The 25,032-nt window shown below is 37.9% G+C and overlaps 5 protein-coding genes across 6 annotated transcripts; 2 read left to right on the plus strand and 3 right to left on the minus strand.

Moving 5' to 3' along the window:
* The first annotated feature begins 249 nt into the window (after positions 1–249).
* Positions 250–2,157, plus strand: LOC110180644 (uncharacterized). The gene is made up of 2 exons (XM_020948338.2): positions 250–876; positions 930–2,157. The coding sequence occupies exons 1-2, from the start codon at positions 408–410 to the stop codon at positions 1,496–1,498; spliced, it is 1,038 nt and encodes a 345-aa protein (XP_020803997.2). The 5' UTR covers positions 250–407; the 3' UTR covers positions 1,499–2,157.
* On the minus strand, positions 1,461–23,057 carry Prp16 (ATP-dependent RNA helicase l(1)G0007). 2 transcript variants are annotated; one of them, XM_020948337.2, is made up of 5 exons: positions 21,092–23,057; positions 20,833–21,026; positions 2,448–3,360; positions 2,239–2,380; positions 1,461–2,169 (listed from the first exon to the last, which is right to left on the minus strand). In XM_020948337.2, the coding sequence occupies exons 1-5, from the start codon at positions 22,905–22,907 to the stop codon at positions 1,572–1,574; spliced, it is 3,663 nt and encodes a 1,220-aa protein (XP_020803996.2). In that variant the 5' UTR covers positions 22,908–23,057; the 3' UTR covers positions 1,461–1,571. The 2 variants fall into 2 exon arrangements, with proteins under 2 accessions (XP_020803996.2, XP_086695248.1); XM_086839122.1 differs by lacking the exons at positions 20,833–21,026; positions 21,092–23,057 and adding an exon at positions 6,904–7,451.
* Positions 9,751–19,854, plus strand: l(1)G0469 (lethal (1) G0469 NlpC/P60 domain-containing protein). Its single transcript, XM_020948339.2, has 4 exons — positions 9,751–12,291; positions 16,246–16,424; positions 16,543–16,647; positions 18,028–19,854. The coding sequence occupies exons 1-4, from the start codon at positions 11,703–11,705 to the stop codon at positions 18,133–18,135; spliced, it is 981 nt and encodes a 326-aa protein (XP_020803998.2). The 5' UTR covers positions 9,751–11,702; the 3' UTR covers positions 18,136–19,854.
* Positions 23,058–23,330: 273 nt separating the features above from the next.
* On the minus strand, positions 23,331–23,957 carry LOC147642729 (uncharacterized). Its single transcript, XM_086839123.1, has one exon. The coding sequence runs from the start codon at positions 23,955–23,957 to the stop codon at positions 23,388–23,390; it is 570 nt and encodes a 189-aa protein (XP_086695249.1). The 3' UTR covers positions 23,331–23,387.
* LOC110180646 (uncharacterized) lies at positions 23,331–24,605 on the minus strand. The gene has a single exon (XM_020948340.2). The coding sequence runs from the start codon at positions 24,603–24,605 to the stop codon at positions 24,336–24,338; it is 270 nt and encodes an 89-aa protein (XP_020803999.2). The 3' UTR covers positions 23,331–24,335.
* Positions 24,606–25,032: the final 427 nt, after the last annotated feature.

Raw genomic sequence — 25,032 nt, forward strand, 5'->3', positions numbered from 1 at the left:
ATTTGAACACTTTAGTGTTTTCTATGTCATGTTTCTTTATAGCGTTCTAAAGCAAATGACATAAGTGTTCTCATCCCCTGTTTCTTCCTTTTTTTTCATCATCTTTGTGAATTTATTGTTTTTGATTTTGATGACTTTCGTTTATTTTAATTGATTTATTGCATTTCGTTTATTAAAAAAGGAAGCGTCGGATTTGGTTAATAAAAAAATGCTTATCCAGCTAGTTTTTTTTTTTTTCTATTCGCTATCGGTGCTGCTATTTTGGGGAACATAGTAAAATATCGATAACCTTTAGGATCAGCCCCGGCCGATCGATAGTTTTTTAAGCGGAGCTTTTGAGTTGTCCGAAAGTAACGGTTGATCCGAACGACTGCAACCGTGAATCGACTGGCAGAAAAATAATAAAAATGCATTTGAATCTTATGAATTGGTTGCTGCTGCCGCTACTGGCCTTTGCGGCACCTAGTCGAGCCGAGGAGTTGCTGGAACTATCTTGCATCACGGACGCTCAGTGCGCGCAGTTCGAGCGGGGCCACTGCGTGGACATGGCCTGCATCTGCACGGCACGTGACTCAAACGAACGGATGGCCTGCCGCCCGCACGAGGAGAAGCTGACGAACATTATTGGCGGTCCCTGTCCCTGCCCGCAGCCAAATGCAGAGTGCGATGTCAGGCGGGATCAGTGCATCTGCCACACGGGCTATGTGCCCAGCGCTGATCGCAGGCGCTGCCTTCCCGAGGCGGTCCGTCATGGTGGAGAATGTGAATTACCGCGGCAATGCCAGCTGGCGGACAAGTTCAGCACGTGCCTGGAAGGCCGTTGCGTCTGTCGGTCCGACTTTGAGCTCCACGAGGGACGTTGCCTGGCGGTGCTACGTAAGTTCCTACAATAAATGCATGTGAAAATTTATTAAAATTAATTTCCTTAGAATCAAACTGTCTGCTGAATACCGATTGTGGCACCTGCGGTGCCTCCTTATGTTTGCCCAAGTTGAAGAAGTGCGCCTGCGCAGAGAATTACGTTCACAACCGAAACTTGACCAAGTGTATATCGGGCTTGGCCTTTGCTTTTGGCAGTAGCTGCGATCATAATGCACCATGCCAGGTGAACCTAGGGAGCTCGGCCCAGTGCCTGGATCATCGTTGCACATGTCGTCCCACACACTACCCCCAAAGGGTAGCCAATGTTGTGTCCAAGGAGAGCGACATCGATGAGAATATTATCAGCCACAAAGATCGAATCAGTTGTGAGCCAATCGTGGCCTTTGGAGCCTACTGTCGCCACAATGGTGACTGTCGAATGAAGCATATGGAGCAGGACAATCAACCCGTTGCCATGGTGTGCCAGTGGGGTGAATGCGGTTGCAGTGAGACCCACCGGCTGCAGGACAACCAGTGCATTCTAATGGTCAGCATGGGAGTTACACATCATCGTACAGCACTTCTTCTCCTAAGCTTCGTTTGCACTTTACAATTACTCTTTATTAGGCTTTACTAAACACAAACAAAAAAATAATGTTGAATTTATATGAAAATATATATATATCGAAAGGAATCATTTGATCATGTTCTCATAGGCCAATTCTGGCCGGTGTGCGACGTGGCGTGGCATTGCCCGGTGTGGCAATCTCCTGCTTGGCGGCCAGCTGCTCCTCCCGCTGTGCCACCTGCTGTTTACGCTCCTCCATTTCATGTTGCGCCTGCAGCATTTGTTCCTCCATTTCCTTGAGATGCTCAGCCGCCTGTTTCTTCTTCTCCCGGCCACTGCGTCCGGACTCCTTGACGGAGAAGAACATGGGGCCCAGCTCGGCCAGCCAATAGCCATCGACAGCCGTGGCGCACTGCATATACTCCTTGGCGGTCATGATTAGCTCGTGGTAGACCACATATTCCGGTGTTGTGCCCAAGCCATACAAGGCGGATGTGGGATGCAAATGGCAGGGCATGCCCGTCCTCAGATTCACATACTCACCAATGCCCTTGAGTCGCGCCGCCTGATAGAAGTAGGCCGAGCATATACACTTCCGTACAACGTCCCAGTCGGTGCCGCAGCTCTTGACGGGTATGTTCTGCTGGGTCATGATGTCCTTTAGCTGCTGCCGTACCTCACGAACCTTGCGCATTGCCTTGATGTGGATAAAGTGCTCATTGCACCAGGAAGAGCTATAGCTATATACCATAGATGGAGATGAGAATTAATTAATTATTTTCGGGCAAGGATTAGGTTAGAATACTTACTTATTTTGACGCCACTGCTGGTACACATTGAGGTAGGTTAAGTGATCGGATTCCGGCACTTGGAACTTCTCGCGCACGCCATCCGCTTCCTCCTCGCGTCCCTTTGGCCGGTAAAAGATCGAGGGCACGGACAACATGGAAACTAAGGGAATTAAAGGAATACAATCAATGGCAGGATCAAGGTATTTATATCCTAGAATGTAACTCACCTATAATTAAAACTTCGGCGCTGCAATGCATACGGCAGGCGACAATTAGCATCTGGCACTGAGGTGGATCCAGCGGGAACTCTGCCATTTGACGACCAAGCGTTGTGAGAGCTCCCGTATGATCCAAGGCGCCAAGGATCCACAGTTGATAAAGGGAATTCAGGATATTATCCTGCGGTGGGGGATCCATAAAGTGGAACTGCAGCAAATCTACAACACCCAAGGATTTCAGCAGCAACACCGTATTGGCCAGATTGGTACGCTGAATCTCCGGCACTGTAAGGGCCAACAGTTCGTCCTTGTACTGGCGCTGTGTGTAAAGCCGGAAGGCCTGGCCGGGACCCGTGCGTCCAGCACGACCGCTTCGTTGATTGGCATTGGCCTGCGAGATGGGATAGATCTGCAGGGCGTCCATACCGATGCGGGGATTGTAGACCTTCAGCTTGCAGTAGCCGGAATCAATCACATAGATAATGCCATCGACTGTGAGCGATGTTTCCGCAATATTGGTGGCCACCACACACTTGCGTACACCATCGCCGGACTTTTGAAAGATCTTGGCCTGCAGATCCGATGGAAGTTGCGAGTAAATCGGCAGAATGCTTAGCTCTGGGGCATTCTCAATCTCCGCAAGCCGCTCTTCCAGAACCTCGCACGTCACCTCGATGTCCTCCTGGCCGGGCATAAAGATGAGCATGTCACCCTCGTTGGGTGTCAGGTGCACCTGAAGCGCTTGCTTCACCGCCGACTCGACGTAATCCTCGCAGGTGTTCTTGCTGAACATCACGTCCACGGGAAAGGTGCGTCCTGGTATGGTAAAGGTGGGAACATTGCCAAAGAATGTGGCAAACTTGGTCGAGTCCATGGTGGCAGAGGTCACGATCAGCTTCAGGTCATGTCGACGGGCCACAATCTGTAAGAATTAGTGTATATTAGTGAAAAGAGTATTAAAAGAAAATTAAAGTAATTAATTAATTAATTAATTAATTAATTAATGACCAAACTATGTACATATGTATGCGCGTTACGCATCTTATTCCTTATCTTGTCTTGGGTTTAAAGCTTGATTTAGTTGGGTTTCTAACCTATTTTAACATATGTTTTAAAATTGTAAACAAATTTACCTGAATATATTTTTTTTAAACATTTTTTTGTATAAAGAAAATCTAAGCTGTGAATTTTTAAGAATTATTTTTTTGTAAACAATAAACAAGTTTACAAGTTTTTGGCAAAATGATTCTGATTACAGGCCGAAAGGATTCTCTTTTGGGGTCAAAAAGCATGATGTGGGGTCAATAAATGCTGACCGGAGCGCCAGTGGGTCAGGTCAAGGCATTTGCGACTGCTGGAACCTCTGCATTGGGGGATTCGAAAGATGTATCTTTAAATCTTTCCCATACAATGGGACTGATAAGTTTAACGCTCTCCTAGTGCTCGTCACGCTCTTTTATTTAGCCCGCCCCGGCCTCTAGAAACTCACCACACTACACCTGCCCGGAACGGGAAGAGACAAATTAAGAGAGACTGAAAGAGAGTTGTGGCGGACGTGCAAACACACACGCAGGCAAAGTGCCGTTGAAAGCGAAGAAAAGGGAAAGGGGAAACTGGGGATGGGGGGATGCCATAAAACCACAAGTCCTGAATGGGGACAGAATGTCCTTAATAATAAAATGCGTCTCGGATCATTTATTTGCATTCTTTTTAGTTCCTTTTAATATGAAATATAAACAGTACTTTGTGGGCATACAGAGCGGATTCTTCCTTAAAAAAATGGTTTTCTAATTTATAAATTTAAAAAAAAAATATTAAATATAAATAAGGAGCAATGATTTTTTATATGAATTTAATGTTTCGGGGTTTAACTGCTTTTTTAAGGTAATGTCAAACTCAAGATAAGCTTGGATAATGGAAGAACAATATTTAATATTATATTCTGGGAAAACAAATTGAAAAACTATTTTTTACAACAAGAATATCTTTAATTCCTAAATCTTATTTATTACTATAGAAATTATCATACAAATTTTAAGGACTCTTCTTATCAATACATCATCATTATAGGGTCTATAATAAATGATGTCTCCTTTTTGGAATCTAGTGCTACAGAATTCTCTACGAAATCCACTCTAAATCTAAAGGATTTATAATTTTAGTATGTATTAATTAAATAAATATATATTCATATATATTATATAAAGAACTTCCATAATAATTTTTGATAGATCGTTTGATATCGTTCAAAGTTAAGGTTTTAATTAAAACGATTGACTATAGTTTTAGAACCTATATCTACTTCACTAATCTTTTACTTACTAAATAAAACATATTTATATAGAAAAGAACCCATATTAGACGCATATAAAAGTTTATTATTTATCAACAGATATATCCTGATATATAGTAATGATCCTCTGATCATGATTCTACCTATTACATAGGTGCAAGGTACTCTAAGAATAGTCCGTATTAAAAATGCCAGTCAGTCATAGTCATAACTAACGAGATCACGAGCTCTATTCTATATCTGCGTCCGATTGTATTATATTGTAAACCAATTGATTCGATTGAAGTCGTAAAACAATATCAGCTATGGCGCCGTAGCTAGAGTTATGGGATAGGACAATTTTAGATCCCGATAAGGCCACTCGAATTTTGCGGTAATGCTAAACAATCGAGAGTGCACTTTCTGGCCAAAGAACTGCACAGGGCAATCAATCAGTCAAGGTCAAACCATATCTATATATATATGACACGCTTGCACATGATCTTATTATAGAAACAGGAAGCTTGCGAGAGCGGATGATAATGCCCTTAAATGACCATTTAATCAACAATAATAAATAACCAACAACCAACAAAAGCAGCGATTTTGCAAACATTTATTTTATTTATTGGCCAACATATGCATGTGATATTGAGCAGGACATTTAAACTAAATAATTTTATTTTTCATCGGCACGTTGCCAAAAAAGTTTCAAGATGTCAACAATCCAATTGTATAAATAAATGCATAAATAAATTCATGAATGCAATTTAAAGGGACTGTACTTTCCACAGAAGAGTAGAAAAGAGAAAATCATCATCAGACAATTCGATTTAGCCACATCTATCTGATATAACGTTCTAATATAAACTTTTTAGTTTGGATTTTTAGATTCAAAATTACAAGATATGCATATTTTTACAAACTTAATAAAAATTATTGTGTTTGTGTGGGATTAGCCCCCAAAAAAAATATTTGAAAAACCTTGTCTAGATGCAGGCAGACGTCACATGCTTTTCCTGGCGCCAATAGACTAATATATATATTTTTGGTACAATTGCTCTCAAATTAATAGCACCGAAAACAATGAGCTTATATAATTTTCATGTAATTTATAATATTAAATAATATTCCCTTTTTATACCCTTCCAGGGTATTATAATGTTAGTCAGAAGCTTGTAACCCTATGAAGAAGTCATTTCCGACCCTATAAATCATATATATTCTTGATCAGCATCAACAGCCGAGTGGATCTAAACATCTCCGGTAAGAAAAAAAAAATTTCAAATTTTTTTAAAATTTTATAAGGGGTAACATCATTAAAATTTTTAAAATTTTGATAAAAAATTTAATTTATTTATATTTTAAATTGAGTATGCAGATTTATAAATCTAATAAAAACTTACATAGGACCGTTTTCGGAATTAAAATTAATGCTTTTTTGGCTTAGTTATGCGGTTTTTAAATTTTGATTTTGTTGAAAAAATTGCCACATAAAAATATTAATAAGAATGCAAATATTTGTTTAAAAAAATCAAATTAAAATGTTTCTAATTGTACTTTTTTTTATCCCAGATTGTGCATTATTTTGACCGCCACTGTGAGGAATTAAAAATGCGGCAGATGTGATTTAAAGAGCGTTTGCATTGAGGCGGGGAATGCAAAATTCTCTCGAGGTCGCTGGAGGTGAGTCCGAAACACTCGGGGAGGCAGGTTTCGGTGGGTGGGTGGGGGGTGGTTGGTCATTTGTGGGGGCGGTACAGGATTTCCATTCCGGCGGCTGAATTATGCGAGTGTGATGAACCTCAAACAGGTTCCGTCGAGACTTTTAAAAATGTGTGCAACGTGCGATTACATACAGTTGAATTTATGTTATCAAAAAACCAAATATATGTACTGTATTTATTTTTAAAATAAATTATATTTAACAACAAATAATATGTACATAAATCCCCAATCATAATTGAACTAAAAATGAACTCTAAAAGGCTTTTTTTTCGTTCATTTTTCGTGAATTTCTCTGTACATGTACACACATACATACATACATGTCTGCGTATGTATGTGAAAGGGCGAATTAAAGATGGCGAAAAAATGTCCTCTGTGAGTGCACATTTCCGCCAGGGGGCGGCAGGGATAGCGAGACATAGGCAAAAAAATACAAATAAGTTCAAAGTATCAAATATTGCTTACTACGCTTTGGGCTTCCCTTTTGGAGGTGTGGCCGTCGGGCATAAACAAATCACAGGTGTGCAAGACGTGTGACGTAGTAGAAATTTATTTCTTTTTGGCAAAAACTACATACATACAATGTATCTACATAAATACGAGCACAACAAATACATTCATACATACATACAGACTTTAACTGAGGCGAAGCGCAAGATGTAAACACAACAAGCAAAAAATTCGCAAAAGCAAGAACAAAAAAAACAAGCGGTGGAATGAAAAACAAAAGGAGAATATGCAAAACACACATTCAGCACATTTTATTGAATAAATATCAAAACAACAGCCACGAACTGGCTCTCTTCGCTTATTTATATATGTATATATATTTTTTTTTTTGCTGCAAACGAGTTATGTGCAGAAAATTAAAGCAACAAATAAGACAAATCAACGTTTCTTCAACCGAAGGTGTGTACACGAGACAAGCGGAGAGAGAGAGCATCACACAGAGAGATAGAGAGCGAAGAGAGACATGCCACAGAGAGGCAACTTAAGAGAGGCGATAGGACAAAAAAAAACAGGGAAAGAGAGCCGCCCGGACCGGCCAACAAACCAAAATAACCTCCTCTTTCCTCGTGCTTGTTTTGTTTTTAAATTCGATTTAGGCTCAAACAGCTGTTTGGCAAAAACTTCCGCCATATGAAAAGTCCCGCTTAAGAAAACCCCAAAACCCCTTTGTTGTAATAAAACCGTAGTACTATGTTTTTAACAACGATCCAAGGACTCCAACAAATAAATTGAAAGGAATTTAACTTTGGCTAGTTGAAGTTGGCATACTCTTAAAGTTTCACATTTTGGATTTTTCTAGAATTTTCCTTTTTCCGTCAGATAGATAACAGGGTCTTAAGAGTGAGTGAAGAAACGGAGTAAATATTAATTTAATTTACTTGGTAATTTTAATTAATTTTACCTTAATTAATTATTTTCAAGGTTTTAAAATTGTTAACTGCGTTTTATTTACATTAACTTCGCACGTCACTGTAGGTCACCACAAAAGAAGGGGAAACAAATTTTAGCATATGTTTATGGGTTTTATTTTATTTTGTTGTTGTTGATACGCATATATTTTTTTTTGATTGTGCTCGTGTCTCGTTTTGCATGACTATAGAAATTTTCTAAAAATAGATACCGAAAGAATGCTGGCAGCGACGTCGCGTCAGCTGCTGGCAGAGGCCGCGAAAGAGGTTCGATGTTAACTTCAGCGAAACCTTAAAATACCTTGATATCAAGTTACAAAAGCAAAAACAATACAAAATATAAGAAAAAGGGCCAAGCAATTGATTAATTTGTATGACTGAAAGAGAGTATTTAGTTGTTGTTTACTTATTTTGAATGTTTACTAAACAGGGAACAACAAAACAGTGGCCCAGCAGTGTTTTTTTTTTACCATACCTTTATTCAAGTGCAATTGAACGATTCGGGTTGCATACATTATTAATGAAAGTGGGGGGGGGGAGTAGAAAATAAATAAAAATGTCACTCCGATAAGTTTTTGCACTTAGAGCGGTGACAAATGGAATCCTATCCATCTAGCTGGGAATCCACTTGCTTATTCAGTATCTTTCTTGATATTCGTATACATATGTAAGTAGTACGTACGAGTACGAGTTCGAAATTATATTTGCATGCCGAGTACCGATGGGTTAATGGTATCGCAGTGCCCGGCACCTGTGGCAACGGAACTCGTTTATTTTCGTCTCGAACTTAAAGGCTTTGCTCTACGCATTTACCTAGCGAAGGCAACTGTTTTGATATCTGGTAATATCCAGACTTTGCACTTCATTCAGAACCTCAGACATCGACATTACCACCGGTAATTCCGATTACGATTACGTTTTTTGAAAATTATTGTATTTTAAATACGAACAGTCTCACTTTTGAGAGAAAATCATTTTTAAGAATTAAAAACAGGAACATTTTTAAGATAAATGAATTTTAAATATTTGTTTAATTGATTTTATAATAATTTAAATGTAAAATAAGCTCACAAAAACTCAAATTAGCATTGATTCTAGGACAGGGTATTCTATGGTCGGTGACTCTGGACAATAGATACGAAAGCAATTGAATATATGTCGAAAAGTATGCAGTAAAATATAATTTATATTCAAAAATTTACAACAAATTTAATTGATTAATTTAAAATCATTAATTCATTAATTTATATAAATTGTACTGTGAACTTCAACCGAACAAGTCTAGATCAATTCTCCTGTTGATACTGATCAATGATATACTCTTGAATGTACAAACTTGCTTATAAAAACACCTCTAAAAAGGGTAATGGTAAATAGAAGATCACTTTAAGTTCGACTTTAAAGCATCAACACACAAATACACACACTAATAAACGTTTTATTTTTAGTATCTAGTTTTTCATTTACTCTATTTACAGTCGCCGATTCCGATTCGCTGCTCTGTCAGCTAAAAATAGATTTTTTTTGCAACTAGTTGTTGTGTTTTTGTTGTTGATTGGCTTGGCTTTTGTTGTTGTTATTGTTGATGTTGTTGTTGTTGTTGTTGATTTTTATCCATATTTATTTATAGTTTCTAACCTTGGATGTCGGCGGAAAACGTTGCGAAAAGGCAATAAGAACGAGGAGAGGAGGTAAAGGTGGAGAAAAAGAGCTTTACATTGTATTGTTGTTATTTGTTGGCTTTCGGCGAGATGTTCTAAGCGTCTAATTAGCAGAAAACCTAGTCAATTGTCGACGACTGTGCCTCGCCTTCAAAACACAGTGGGGGTTAAAATGGAAGTACCATAAGCTTAAGAACATAGGGTATTCTGTAGTCCATCTTTACCTTTTGCTAGGGTAGAGCTTGACCTACATTTTTTAGAAGAGCTTTCTTAGCATTAAATATTTGCCACAATAAATAAGATCAAATATTTGCTGCCTTAAATATAAATAAAAGCGGTGCGTTTCCATTTTGCAAAGGCACACGAATTTATTTTTAGGTGGTCTGAAATTCTGAATCTTTGTATCAATCATTTCGCACAGTTTCTTTTATCAGTCACCTTAAAGCTAATTTTATCACAACATTCGAGAGAATTAAGAGAAAACACTATGCGACTCAATGCCTGATATCGAGAAATAATAAAGGTATATGTAAATTGTATGGTATTAAACCGAAATGCAGAAATGCAAATAATAAAATTCGATCAAATAATAATAATAAAAAAAAAATGCTTCACAACATGTAGAGGCACATGGGGGGTAATCACATGACAGCCAACCGGCGACTCGGGATCTGCTAATAACCCCAAACGAATCGAAAACAACAAACCATTAACCAATATACTCCCACACACATCAATCAATTTGCATGGGGTTATGTGTTACTTTTTACCGGCATATATATACTCATATATATATTGAGTAACTTGATTCCAAGTGTTAAATTTCATAAAATTTAAGCATTGCCTTTCAAGAGATTCACATATTATTTAAATCAACTTGGGAAGTGTGAAGAAACCTAATTTATTTAATTGCATATTTAAATAATTCTAATATATTAAAATTACAAATCATTTTGTTAATGTAAATGAAAACGATATATTATAAATATATACAAATGTTACTAAGAATAGCTTTTTCAAAATGTTTACGAGTTGTAAAACCAGTTTTAAAATTTAAATAAACAAATATTCACTTTAAAGCTCCATAGATCTTTCTAGTTTTTTATAAATTGGTAGTTTGTCTGTAAAGTTACCTAAATCATAGTTATTTTTTTTACAAATTTACATTTAAATTTATTAATAATATATTATAATGTATGCATAGCTTGGCATTCTACTGAACTTGTATAAATAAATACACATAAGCTACCAACATAATGCGTTTACACGGTTTTGGTGGGGTTTCCTTTTCTGTCTTCCAAACTTTTGACTGCAATGGGGACGAGGAGGTGGGGGATAGTGCAACAACAACAACAGCAACACAGCATAACGGAATGCCAAACCCACCATTACCAAACTCACCAGCTCAAAAGAGAGCAGACAGAGAGAGAGAGAGAGACGTTTTTATAAGAATTGCTTCAAAGCCAGTACTCTTTCGATGTGCTTTGCTCTCTTTTTAAAAGTTCATGCGTTGCATATGGCGAATTTCTTTAAACGTGATATGATTGATAATAACAAGTAAGCAGAGTTTATGGGAATAAATAAAATTAAAAATAAAAAGTTATCTCTGAACCTAAATTCAGTTTAATTTAATTTTCCCTAGTTATTGCCACATGAAATCTATGTTTACATGAATTAATAGCTTGCATTAGACTCCGCATAAACACATTGCCTCTCGCGCGCTCTCTCGCTCTCTTTGCCCCTCTCGTTATATGGCCATATAAAAGCTGCACGCTCGCAGCAAATGGGCATAAAGAGACGAGCGAATAACACGAAAACAGCAAAGCAGCGAATATAATACGAAAAAGCCAGGGCAATAACTCGTATTCTTACATCGAAACAAAAACAGTGATATAAACTAAAACTGGAACGAAACCGTGGCAAAGAGTTGCGTTCAGTTGTATCGAGAGTTGAGTAAATAATAAACACACACAGAGCGAGCGAGTGGTGGGAAGTGAGAGGAAAGGACTCGAAGAAAAAGAAGAAAAAAAAAAAAACGCGCGGAAAAGTGCATTTCGATTTCCCATTTATTTTACGTTTTTTTTCCCCCCTCTCGAGTGAAAGTTGGGCGGTCGCCTTCATTATATACCCACAATCAGGCAGCAACAAACACACCCACGAACCACGAACCAACGCACACAGACTGATGAACCGTTCCAACAGCTTTGTCAGCTCGCTCAAGTGGTGGCCACTGCAGCAGGGTCACAACAACAACCACAGCCAACCGGCGGCGCAACCTGCCGGCAGCGGGGGCTACTCGCAGTCCGCGCCCAGCTCCCCCACCTCCAATTGGCCGCCGCCGCTGCAGCAACAGCAGCTCCATCGCCTGCACCCATTGGCACCGCATACACAAAAGCCCGGCGTCGTCGGCGCCACATTCGGCAGCAGCGTTGCCGTACAAAAGCTACGCGAATCGAAGTGGTTCAAGCCGGCAGAGCAGCGCATCTTTTGCGCCGTTGTCGAATGCGGTTTTATTGTGGAAATACGCAGCAGCTCTGCTGCCGAAGCGGCGGCAGCGGCAGCGGCAGCTGCTGCAATGGCCGGCGGTGCCTCCGCCAACGGTGACACCTCCTCCGTCGATGGCGTGGACACCCTGGAGCTCGATTGCCCGCCACATCCGCCAGCGCCGCTGCTGGTCATAACGCGCAACGGAAGCAGCTTCCTTGAGACGCAGGATGAGAACGAGACACCAGTGGCCTCCTGGTATGGCATCGTTCTCTGCAAATTGGCCAAAGGTGAGTGCTGCAGGAGAAGTTTTGGAGGTACAAAAACCCACTCCAGATGAGGGAAATTTTTAGGGAATTGAGGGAAGGTTAAGCAGTGGGAAATATAATAGGAAAGATCTTAAGATTGCATAAAATTGTGCAATTCTGGTGGATTTATGTAAATAGAATCAACAGTCGAATCGATTTAGACAAGTTACTATGGGGTATCATAGTATTTTGTTAGATTTATATCTCAAGAAATTAATTCTATTGGATTTATGTTGTTAACATCAACAGGCGAGTCGATCTAGACTAGTTACTATAGGATATCATGAGATCTGTTGTATTTATATCACCAGAAATTAATTTTAGAAAGGTTCGAATTTAAGGAGTCTTGCCTTAAGGCATTTTTCAGTTTATATACTTTGTTATTAACGATCTCTATGTATTTTTTTAATGAATGTCCTTAAACATTGTGTTAATTATAAGCTTAATCGTTACGATTCTTTAAGACCCAACATTATTGTTGAAATTATAGAATCATTCGGTATACATCATTTTAGTTGGTTTTCAAGTAAATACCCATTTCCTTTATAAAGATCTTTCCTAAATTGCTTATTATTATATATATTTTTCTTAACAAGTTTATTGTGAAATACTTAATAAGTACTTCAAACTTATTAATGAATTAGTTTCAATTTTTGTCCTCCATTGACTTGTTTAATCTTTAAAGTTATTATCTGTGTTAGTTATAGCTATAATTACTATATAAAAAGAACTGCAAATGTAGGGCAATCTATGATTAGAGGAAAAGCTCTTGCACTAAGTTTTTTTTTTAGTTTTCATTCATTTTTAGAGTTTTATTCTTATCATTCCAACAGTCTTTCGCATATACTTTGCTCTCAAAACCCTATTAATGAGGTCTTATTAAACAAATAAGTAACTTTCGAGATCCAGATGCTGGAAATTCACCGGAGAATTTCACCAATAGCTTTAAAGTTGATGATTAATCACAACTCCTAGACGTCAGAGGGGCAATTAAACTAATCTCTTTTTGGCAAAACGAGTGGAATTCTAAAATGTCATTCAATAAACAAACAACCCAACTGGGTGTGTGTGTGTAAATTATATATATAAATATAATATATGTGTACACAAGGGCAGTGCTTTTATCTTATCAAAAAATCCAACAAGAACAAGACCAAGAACTACAACAACAACAACAACAGACACAATCAACTAACTTATCAAGTGCTCTGCTGGCAGCGCAGTCGAAAACCTGCTAAAGCCATTCAGATACAATGCCGCCCCAAAAAGTAGCTACAAAATTCCATAAATCGTGCACACAATGCATTCAAAATTTATTTGTGCTTCCAACTTCCACTTAAAATTTGTTTACATAGAGCAGCAGTAAAAATATTAGCATTAATTATAGCTTTACTCAAAAATGAAACTACTTTGTATATCGAATATATACATATGTATATAGTAAATTATATTCTTCAACTTTAACTTATAGTTTTGACACTGCAATTTTTTGTTATTATTATTTTATCCCATTTTTTTTTTTAAATAATTATTCACTTTTCTGATAAAAAAAATATTATCTTTTGCTGCTATTATTTTTGCTTTAATTGTATATAAGATGAGTAGAACAGTGAATGCAGTCAACACACTGACATCATAGAATTGCATTTGTGTAATTATGAAATTAAACAAGTGGTTAAATGAGAGAAAAATCTATAAATAACTAAAATTTGGAGCATATTTTCTGAAGTATAGATTTTTAATTGTACAAAAAATGGGAAGGTATTTTTTATATAAAATATAATACCCTGCAAGGTTATAAAAGTAGGGTATAGAAGTACTCCCTACTCTTAATCGAAAGCAAAACTTTCATGAAACCCTTTCGTTTACAAATAGGAATATCGAGAAATCTCGCAATGCAAAGACATGGTACAGTGAAAACGGACTAAGGGCGACATAATACATCAGTTAGACAGCTAAAACTTGGTTGGGTGGGTTGGGTGATAGGTAAATAAGAGACAAGTTTAAGACCCGGCTGGCTTTCTGCCGGGTTTTCAGTGCATTGCATATACATATGTACACTCTCATCGAGTGTGCCAGTTGCATGTTTTGCATACTCACCACGCCCACATAGTTGTTGCATTTACCTATGCTGGCCAATAAACCCACCTTAAATGGGAGAGTATGAATATGCACCACAGCAGCGGGCGTGAAAATAGAACCGCAGAGAGGCTTCCTTAAGCTTTTATCAAATTTATAGGGCAAGCTAACTTTAATTAACTAGTATATATTAAAAACAATGAAATTAGGAATTTATTTATCCATCAAATATCATTTCCACATTGATTTATTACCTAAATATTTAAAAATATGCATCCAGGGACACATATACTTGATGTGGCCAGAAGATAAAAACCTTTTGAGTCCATTAATGAGTACCGTGATGTGGTGCTATTATGATATCAATCCGATTCATGTGTAGAAATTAGCGTATGTGTGTAAATATCTATGATAATGGAAATGGTTGAAGCTTTTCAGCACAGAAAGAAATTACTTAAAAGACTAAAACCCATCTCTACATAAAAACTAAGCAAATTAAAATGTGCTAATCTTAAGAGACTCTTCTACCCTAAACCCTTATTTTGAGTTATTTTCTTTACACAAACATTTAAAACACGACGCATTTTGTGCAACTTTGCAGGTAGAAGAATGTAAAAATTTGTTTTCCAATAGATCGGTACAAATTATCATAATTCTGTATGTGTGGTCACGACTTAGGAGGATTGCACGAAAGTCTGGGCAATCGATAAAACGCTGCATTCCGGCATTCCGGTTAATCGCTTTCCACGCCACTTGGTCACCAGTTAGTCCCTGATTGTTGCCCTATGGTAAATTACCAGCACTTGTCCGATTACCCGGAGTAACCACCCAACCAATCCGCACCCAAACCCGCATCGTGGCAGGGGAGAAATCGCAATGCGCAATGCGCCTGCGTTCTTATGAAACAGATTTCTAGAATGGTCCCGTGTCACGTAGGACAATTTCCCCCATTGCCCTCCTTTACCTCCTCGTCCGATGAAAGGTGACGTTTACTATCAATAGTGATTGATTATCTCGCAATAAATAGGAGGCATTACAGAAAGGCATATGTAGTACGGCTATAAACCATGTACACATTATGTATGAAGTGCTGGTAATATCACAGATATGGATGTTTATTGAGAGGATAAGGGAGATATAATATATCGACCAATTTATCGCTTTCAATATCATATCGAAAGTAGAGTATCTTAGGTTTATTACGATTTTCTAAGTACAATTTTGTTTGGATATAAATATCGGTTTATTTATTTACAGTTTAAATAAAGCTTAGGCTTTTTGCATACATCCTACAGTTTAAATATCGATTTATATATCACATTTCTGCTCAAAAATCGACGTATTATCGATATATCAACATTTTCTGCTTCTAAATTTGCACAATGCTTGAGTCACTTGTATTTATACAACTTTATAATGGCTTTATTAGGGCACTCAATTGATTGCAATTTAATAATAACAATGGTGAATAATTTTCTATAATTAATAGGTACCTCTAATGGAAATATATACGACACATAACCAATTATAATTTTTTTAATTTAAACTCAGGGCAAATTAAATCTAAAATTACTACCCAATTTCCTTTAAAAGTTCTTTCTAGATTCTCGTAGCTTTTAATATCTATATTTCATATCGGAATGTTTTGTCGCTAAAATGATTTTAATTGCAGTTTGCTTGTAGAAATCATACGATCTTTAATGAAAAATCAAAACCAATTGAGAAATATTATTAAGCGAATATTATATGCATATGGGGGTCAAACTGTCCATGCAGTTTTTGCTTCCGGCATTGAAATGCCTGAATTGAATTGATGTAATAGAGGTTAAATAATTGAAAACCGATTTATAATTGCAGACAATAAACCCAAGCCCGAAACTATTGAGATATTTTCTGTGAAAATACGTGAGAATGGGACATATAAATTAATTAAAATGTCACTTGCTGATATATGGAGCCACGGCTGGGAATTGCGTATTAATAATTTCGCTGATAAAGAGAAAGTCCCCCACAACGAAAAGGATATACGCAATCAGGTATGATATATAATCAATATATTAAATACATAATATTTAAAGTTTCTCTTTTCAAGTTTAGACACGATATTGAAGTTGAATGATTAAGCTTAAGCATTTCTGAAATTCATATTCATAGGTATCGGTGGCTCGGAAGGCCAAACAGAGTTTGTGGAACAACAACAAGCACTTCGTTTACTGGTGTCGATACGGAAGTCGTCAGCAGGATCTGCGGAAGCGACAGGTAACAACGAGTGCCAATCATGTGCTACTGCACCTGATCAATTAATAGGCGGTGGAGCCCAGACAGCCAGCAAAAAAAATATATAGAGATATATCGCCGATTCGGAGACCAACATAATTGCCAATCCACCTATCCTTTCCTACCTTTTCCCACCTGCTCCTGCTCCTGCACCACCAATCCAACCATTAACATACATATATTGATTGTTATAGTTGCAGCATCCTAAAAAAAAACGATGTAAAAACATAAAACACACTCACACACTACACCAAAAACAAATTTTCAGACCAAAAAGCATGCACAAAATTTTGTTTCAGAGGTTTTTAAAAGAAAAGAAATCATTGCCATTATTTCTGTATGGCTTTATTTAAAACCATCATTCAAATCCACTGAATATTATTCATGCTTTCTCCTTTGTTCTGGCTTTTTTGCTCATTAAAAAAAAAAAGATAAACTCCATAATTGTATAAAAAAAGGATAAGGAAATGTATGTATGTAGATGTTAACTCTAAATGGAAGTTCCATCATAAAATTAACCGAATATGCATCCTCCTTGCAGCACCCCCTTATATTCATCACATTTCGTGAGTTCCTTAAGGTCATTATCTATTCTATATGGTACCGAATGCATTACATTTTGTATATATTATATATATTTATGAGAGTTTTGCAGTTATATTTGAATAGACTGTTGGCAGGCTTGTTTCATATTTCCAGTAATTTTTTGGAATAGAAATCATTGGGTTTTCTATTTCATTTGATCTTTCTTAAACTTCATATTCAATATAATTAATTTTTTTTTAATACAAATCATAAAAGATATCGAAAAATTCAAGTTATATCTGAAATGGAAAAGTAAAACAGGTCTGTCTTCGATCCAGCTAGGGATGACTGAGAATTTTGATATATCGAACTATAAAGCAAATGTCGATATATAAATCGGTATTTTCACATTACGATATATATATATGAGCGATAAATCGATATTCCGTTTAGTATATCGGACCAATATAATCGGTAAACAAGACAAATAAATTCAATAACATATTTCTCATACATTTCGATAAAATCAATACTAAAACAACTTAAAATCGATATTTTTCGATTTTTAAAATTCGATAAATCAAAATGTTTGATATGATATTGATCATCCCTAGCAAAAGCTAATAATTACTCGCTTTTATGAGGTTTTCCAGTTGAATTTTCAACTTTGCTATACCAAATTTCCATATTTCTCACATTTTTTTGCTTCGCGATAATTAAGATGATAACTATTATTAGTTGTACTTGTACTTATTCCGGCCAGCGTTTCGCTTTTTTGTAATATTGCAACCTTAAGAGACGTACCCATGTGTCTTACACGGTGAATCTATCTTGCAGATGTCGGAGTGCGTGAAGTGGGGCAGCGTTGGCATGAATGCGGGCATGTTGTTGGTGCTCAATAGCAATAATAAACCCAAAAGAACGCAATTGGCACACGCAAAATAAGAATACATATAATAATAATAATAATAACTACATGAAAACTTGATTATTGAAACAAAATCTGTACTGCTGCTGCTGCTGCCACAGACCGATTTTACACAGAAGAGTATTAAAAGCGTAAATTCAGTTGATAAGATAATTTATGGATTAAGAACGAAGCCAAAAGGGTTGTGTGTGTGGAAAACAAAAAAAGAAAACCCCCCAAAAAAACATCCAAATATACACATACATACATACTATGCAAAAAAAAGTAATCATAATAATTATAAACCCAACGAAAGATTCTTATTTATATACACTTTTGTTTTGGCAGTATTAAATAAAAATTTAAATAAATATTAAATGAAGCAAAAAAGTAGAGCAAAGCTAAAGATAATTATGGCCTGCAAATACACAGTCACTGACATACACTCATATACAGTCCCGCCCATGATTGTAGAGCTGCTGCAACTCAAGCTGCAATATATGTATTAAATACTTTTGTATTTATAATTGTGTATCATATATATACTATATATTATATATATATGACACAGAATGAGAGAAAGAGAGACACACACACACACACACACACTGTGAGAAATTCGAAAAGACTTATATAAAATATTTGTTTTCTTTTTTTTTTTTTTTGTCAAATCATTTTTTGTTGACCTTTAATGGAATAATATACATTATAAAAATATATACATGTAGTTATATACATTGTGAGTGGCAAAGCAAACACACATGCAAAGCAATTTTTAAGTTGTTCTTTTTATTATTGTTATTTAAGCATATTTAGTGGCGAAATCAATTAAGAACTCTTATGTAGCAAGCCTATTCTTAAGCATTGTAGTAACAATCAAACATTCGAAATGTTTCGTTGTGTAATTAACTCTATATAATATGTACTATCTATATGCGATAACTGAACCACAGGACGACGACGACTCGGATGCAGTTTTTTTTTAAATGCAGTGAGAACAATTTACAAAACAAAGCAGAAAAAACACAACAATTTACAGCAGTTTTTAAGCTATACAACTACATAAATATACTATATATTTTTATTTTTATCAAAAAATAACGTAAACTTTCTGCGGTATTGAAATTATTTAGAAGGAATGACCATCAAACTGTTTGAAACAAAATTTAAATTTCATGAAGCATTCAGATCCATTACGATAGTCAAAGAGATAATAATATTTAAATAGTTGGGTAATGTAACAACTTTTTCAGTAATAAAATTATCGCAGTTTAAGTAATCAGAATGGGCATTATCACATTTTAAGGTATTTGTATACGGTGTCAATCTCTGGCAAACTTAGCCAGGAGTTTGCATTCCCAAAGTTTTTGATTACCTTAAAAAAATTGTGTTTTTTAGAAATCCCTCATGTTGCTAAAGTAAATTCGCAACAATCGCTAGTTTATCGTGTACATAACTTTAAAAACCACATTTTAAAGGTATTTTATTATTGGAAAACAGCGATGGATTTGAAATAAACAATCCATAGATACCCTGACTTACGTCTTTAATGTTTTTCTTACTGATTACTTATTTTTTAAGTTTAAGTTTTTGTAAAATGTATAAAATATTTATATGTATCTGCCTCTATATATTTGTATATATATAGATATATACATTTGGACAATGTGAATGAAATTTGAATATGTAAAACGTTTGTAAAATTCTTTATATTGATATTAAATATTAAATGTTTAACAAGCAAAAATCAAGAAAAATTTGTTTTAAATAATGGAAATAATAATAGTTCTATGAAAATCGAAATACTAAATGTAGACGATCAATAAGTATCTTTCAACAGTAGTTAACTATGATCAGTAAGTATCTATGACCAGCAAGTATTAATGAACATTAAGTAACTATGATCAATAGATAACTATGATTAGTAAGTATCGATGAACATTGAGAATCTATGATCAGTAAATAACTATGATCAGTAATTAACTATGAGCAATAAGTAACTCTGAACAGTAATTAACTATGATCAGTAAGTATCTATGACCAGTAAGTAACTATGATCAGTAATTAACTATGACCAGTAAGTATCTATGATCAGTTACCAACTTTGAACACTAATAAACAATGACTTGCAACTTTTGTAACACAACACATATCTGAGACTTGGCTGGAAGAAGTCACTTCGTTCCGGGGATGTTAGAACTAGTTGGGAATCATATGCCACATGTGTGAAATTTGTTTTAGAACAAATTTAAGCTATTTCAGTGAAACTATGAAGTTATTCTAAATAATTTTGCTAGCATATAAGTCGGAGCATGGGAAATCGGTGGACTATATATATACATATATATATAAGCTGCCATAGGAACGATCGGGCGATTTTAGGAAAACAAAATTATTACTTTTCCAGTTTTCAAAACAGATTTTCATCAAATTTGATATATATTTATATATTAATGTAGAATTTGGTGTGAAATTTAATGAAAATCGGACTACTATATCATATATACGCCATACAAGAGATAACTTATATTTAAATGATTTTCAAACGTAAAAATGTGAAAAAAAAATGAATTCAAAGAAAAACTCTATAACATTTTAAATGACAAGCATTGTATGACATTTTAAAATATTTAAATAATTTTTTAAAAGAAGCAATTGTTAATTCTAGGACAAAAAAAATTATAAACCCACAGAGAAACATGAGGTAAAAAGTAGAAATCTTCAAACAAACTCACCTCACGCAGCAATCCGAAGAGCACATCCGTGGACAAAGACCGCTCGTGGGCCTCGTCCATTATAATAGCGGAGTAGCTGTCCAAGTCCGGGTCCCGGAGACTCTCCCTCAACAGGATACCATCCGTCATATACTTGATGACTGTGCGTTCCGAGGTGCAGTCCTCAAATCGAATGGCATAGCCCACATCCTCACCTGGTAAAAACAGAAAACAAGTTAACAATTTACAAAGAAATGATGTCTTGAAAATTGAGGCTTACCCAGCTGCGTGTCCATCTCATCGGAGACGCGCTTGGCCACCGACATAGCTGCCACACGACGTGGCTGCGTGCACCCGATCATTCCTCGCTGACTGTAGCCATCTTCGTGCAGATACTGGGTTAGCTGAGTGGTCTTGCCGCTGCCTGTCTCTCCCACAATAATGATGACCGAGTTCTCACGGATCACATTGAGCAGTTCCTGCCGTGAGGCGAACACAGGTAGAAAGCGTCTCTGTTCTGAAATCGATTTCTTGCGCGAAAAGTCGCTCTTGCCACCCGTATCCTGGTCACGCATGTGATCGGCAAACTTCTGATCCTTGCGATAGTCGGCCGTATCGTTGCTCTTATCGAACTTTGCATCCTCCTCGTCCTGCGTCTTTTGGACGCCCATAATGTTGCCCAGTTTGGTGCCGCTCAGCTCCCAGTGCTTCTTTTGCGCTTTCCGGCGCTCCTTTTGCTCCCGATAGGTCCGAACCAGGGCGCTGCCCTTGCGCGCCAACAGTGCCATGTCGGAGGTGGGATCCTTGACGGGCACCACGGGCTCCGGTTGCTTGGTGAACACGATCCGGCCGTCGAGAAACGGTGGTATGATGTGATGCACCAGCAGGTGCACTCTCTCCAGCGCTTCCTCATCGAAGTCATCATTAACGCTGATCGAGGTGACAACGCCAGAGGTGAGCATGCGATTCCGTTCCCACAGCTCATTGTCCCGATTGTTTTGCCTCTGCTGGGCACTTATCCGCTTGGTTCGCTTCTGCTCCAGCTGCTCCTCACGCTTGCGGAAATACTCGGAGCTGGCGCCGGCAAATGGATTGTTTTCATCATCATAGCCCTCGTCAATGTTGTACCATTCACGATCCAGCCGCCGTTGCTCCTCCTCCCAAAGGTCACGTGACTCTGCATCCTCGCCCCAGGGCGTGGCTCCAGTACGTTTCCGGTCGTGAGCCCAATTGTTATAGCGATGGGTTGGCGTCGGCCGAGCCGTGTCATCTGCATGTCGACTCTGGTGCCGCCGGCTACTGCTACTGCTGTTGCTCCTCACAGACCAATCGCCGGAGCTGTTGCCATGTCGTCGTGGCGTGGGCATATCCCAATCCGATTTGCGCTGGCTAACCTCGCCATCGTCGTCATCCCAAGAGCTGTTCGATACGCCGCCGCTGCTGCTGCTGCCGCCCGGAGTGCTCGGTTCGCGCGGTGTGTGTACACTGCGGACGGAGACGGAGCGATCTCGATTACGGTCTCGGTCTCGGTCCCTGTCGCGTTCTCTGTCTCTGTGCCGGCGTCTATCCCGATCTCGGTCCCGGTCCCGGTCCCTGTCCCGCCGTCTGTCGCTCTCTTTGCCCTCGTAGGAGGAGGAGCTGGTATTCCGCCCGCGCTGCTTGTCCCGTTGAATGTGCTCCCGCAGGCGCTCACGGGCTTTCTCCGAAACACCGCCCGTGTGCGAAGGCGTTTCGTCTTTGTGCTCGCGCAGCTGTCCTCTTAGTTTTTCGAAGCTCTTGGTGTCCGGTTTCTTGAAGGCGAACTCTCTGGATCCACCACCTGTGCCTCCTCCAGCAGCGGCGTTAGGCGTGGAGTTGCCACCACCGGCGTCGTCAAACTCGTTATCCTGGAACGAGATAAGGCGTTCTGCCTGCTCCTTCTCGGTGCGCCGCTTGGCCGCAAGCTTATCCAGCCCCAGTAGGGACACTTGTGGCACTTTGGGGGAGCTCATCGTCTTGGAACCATCCTTGGGTTTTCGAATTACCAGGCCGCCGCGCATCTCTTGACCACTGGTGCCCTCCAGGCGGTGCACGCCCATCTCCTCGTCGTCGGACATGCTGTTGTCCAAGTGCGCTTGTCCTGGACACCTTTTTCACCGTAATTTTTCCTAATTTTACCGCCGAGTCTGCAAAAACGATCATTCGCGTTGGCGTTGCTCCCGCTCAGCTGATCACCGCAGGGTTGCCACCCAACGGCGCTAGCAACAATCATCGGCTTTAGAACTAGTTCCGATTTCACGAAATTATCACTTATTTTTACTTTCACATCATAAACATTGTTAAATGGGTTATACAAAAACTAAAACAATAAAGGAAACCAATTTTGTAGAGGCAAAATTTTTTTATATTCTCACTTTACAAATGGTTCGATACCAATCAATTTCAAATTTTAACGTTCAAGTTATCGAATATTGAAACTATCGGTGTTTTTCGCAACTCTACCTGTTGTTTTGATAAAATAAATACATATATCCATGCTATTCCAGCATAAACAAAGAATATATAGTATATTTAATTAAATTCTTGACAAATTTGGTTTAATCCTTGCTTCCTAGTCCTGGTACCGTCTCTGTGATCCACTTCAGATATGGCAGATTGCCGTTTTGAATGGGCAAGGAGATGACTTCGGCCACGCTGTATGGATGATTCTCGCGGACGAACTTGCTCAACTCGTCCACACGTTCAGTGCGCGTCTTAATCATCATCAAATACTCGTTGTCCTCGTTGACTTTGCCCTCCCACAGGTAGATGGACTCAATCTGCGGCACAATATTAACACAGGCGGCCAGCCGGCGTTCGATAATGCTGTGGGCCAGCTTCTTGGCCGATTCCCGGTCTGGCGTGGTTACAAAGGCCACAGAGTTACTCCCGGCTTGGTAGGACTCCGCTGCTGCTGCTCCTCCTGCACCCGACGTCTTGTCGCTCATCTTCGAAGCTGATCTCTGGATATCAAAGATATGCTGGTTGCTCCTGCACAAACGACTCGATGTATTGGAGGGTAAAGACCTTGTGACAGAAGATGTGGATGCAAAAGCTATCGCGATGCACAGGTTGCTCGCAAATAACCAGCGATAAGGCAAGAATTTTACACAGCCAAGATTCTGCATTAGAGTTGTCAAAAATATATCGATATTTTTCAATTCAAATATGACTTTGTACTAGACTTGTGTTTTGGACAAACTGCTAAATCCTTAAAAAAAAAAACAAAAACTTGGTGGTGACAATAAGATAATTTAAAAGTCCAAGTGCATGTACATTTTTAGTTTTTGACTGTTTATCGATGTGTTATCGTGCCAAATGGTCATCACTATCCACCAAGGTAACAGCTGATTCAAAATAAACAAATGGAAGAATTTAATATCTTTGCAAAATACGACTGATTGGTTTCTTAGATTCTTGTGTTCTCTTGATCACGTCCGTGTTTGAGGGTTGAGCAGGTTGGTTGTGAATGTAAAGATTTTGTTTGACCGAGATGTTGGAAGATATCAGTCGTCCAATTGTTCAGGTGGATTTCTGGCATTCAGCAAGGGTCGGACGACGTCGGCTAACGCCTTCGGGTGTACCTCCGCATTCAGCAGCTCTATACAAAGGTCCAGTTCTGCTGTTGAGAGACGTGTATTGAGGAGAAGTGATATCCCATGCATTGCAGCATGTAGCGGCGATGTGGGAGCGACACACTGAAGATTTTGAGGGGTCTTTGGCGGTGGTTGGGACTTTGCATCCTTCTTTTTCCTCGGTTTAGTTAAATACGACATTGTTTTGTCGGTTTGAGCCTTCAGATTTCAGTTCCTTTGCCAGTGCATCGATGTTTAGTGCAATAAACCTGCAAATAGTTAAAATTAGACTGGCTCGCTTATTTTTTAGATAATTTTTCACTTGCTTGATAATATTTGGCATTTGACAGGCATCTAAAACAAAAAGAATAAACAGCTGTTCCCTTTAAAAGGGATACGATAACATGTAATTGTATCGATAAGTTTCTTAACAAAATAAATATTTATATCGTGATAGCATATCGATAATATTTTTTAAATATATATATTATTATATGAATATATTAAAAATGTTTTATTATTATAGTATTATATTATCCATCAGAATTCAGAAGTTATTAATTATTTGAATATATTAAAAATGATTTATAATTATATTATATTATCCATCAGAATTCACAATTTATAT

The sequence above is a fragment of the Drosophila serrata genome, unplaced genomic scaffold, assembly GCF_035046125.1.
Source record: "Drosophila serrata isolate PLE 108 unplaced genomic scaffold, ASM3504612v1 contig_362, whole genome shotgun sequence".
In the NCBI taxonomy this organism is placed as follows: Eukaryota; Metazoa; Arthropoda; class Insecta; order Diptera; family Drosophilidae; genus Drosophila; species Drosophila serrata.

Excerpts from the sequence above, each read along its gene's own strand:
- LOC110180644 (XM_020948338.2), top strand. The coding sequence starts at position 408 with ATGCATTTGAATCTTATGAATTGGTTGCTGCTGCCGCTACTGGCCTTT. Across the intron at positions 877-929 it reads ACGTTGCCTGGCGGTGCTAC|AATCAAACTGTCTGCTGAAT; the intron begins GTAAGTTCCTAC and ends TAATTTCCTTAG.
- LOC147642729 (XM_086839123.1), bottom strand. The coding sequence starts at position 23,957 with ATGCAGAATCTTGGCTGTGTAAAATTCTTGCCTTATCGCTGGTTATTT.
- LOC110180646 (XM_020948340.2), bottom strand. The coding sequence starts at position 24,605 with ATGTCGTATTTAACTAAACCGAGGAAAAAGAAGGATGCAAAGTCCCAA.
- Prp16 (XM_020948337.2), bottom strand. The coding sequence starts at position 22,907 with ATGTCCGACGACGAGGAGATGGGCGTGCACCGCCTGGAGGGCACCAGT. Across the intron at positions 3,361-20,832 it reads TCTTCGGATTGCTGCGTGAG|ATTGTGGCCCGTCGACATGA; the intron begins GTGAGTTTGTTT and ends TAATTCTTACAG. Across the intron at positions 2,170-2,238 it reads CAGCAGTGGCGTCAAAATAA|CTATAGCTCTTCCTGGTGCA; the intron begins GTAAGTATTCTA and ends TATGGTATATAG.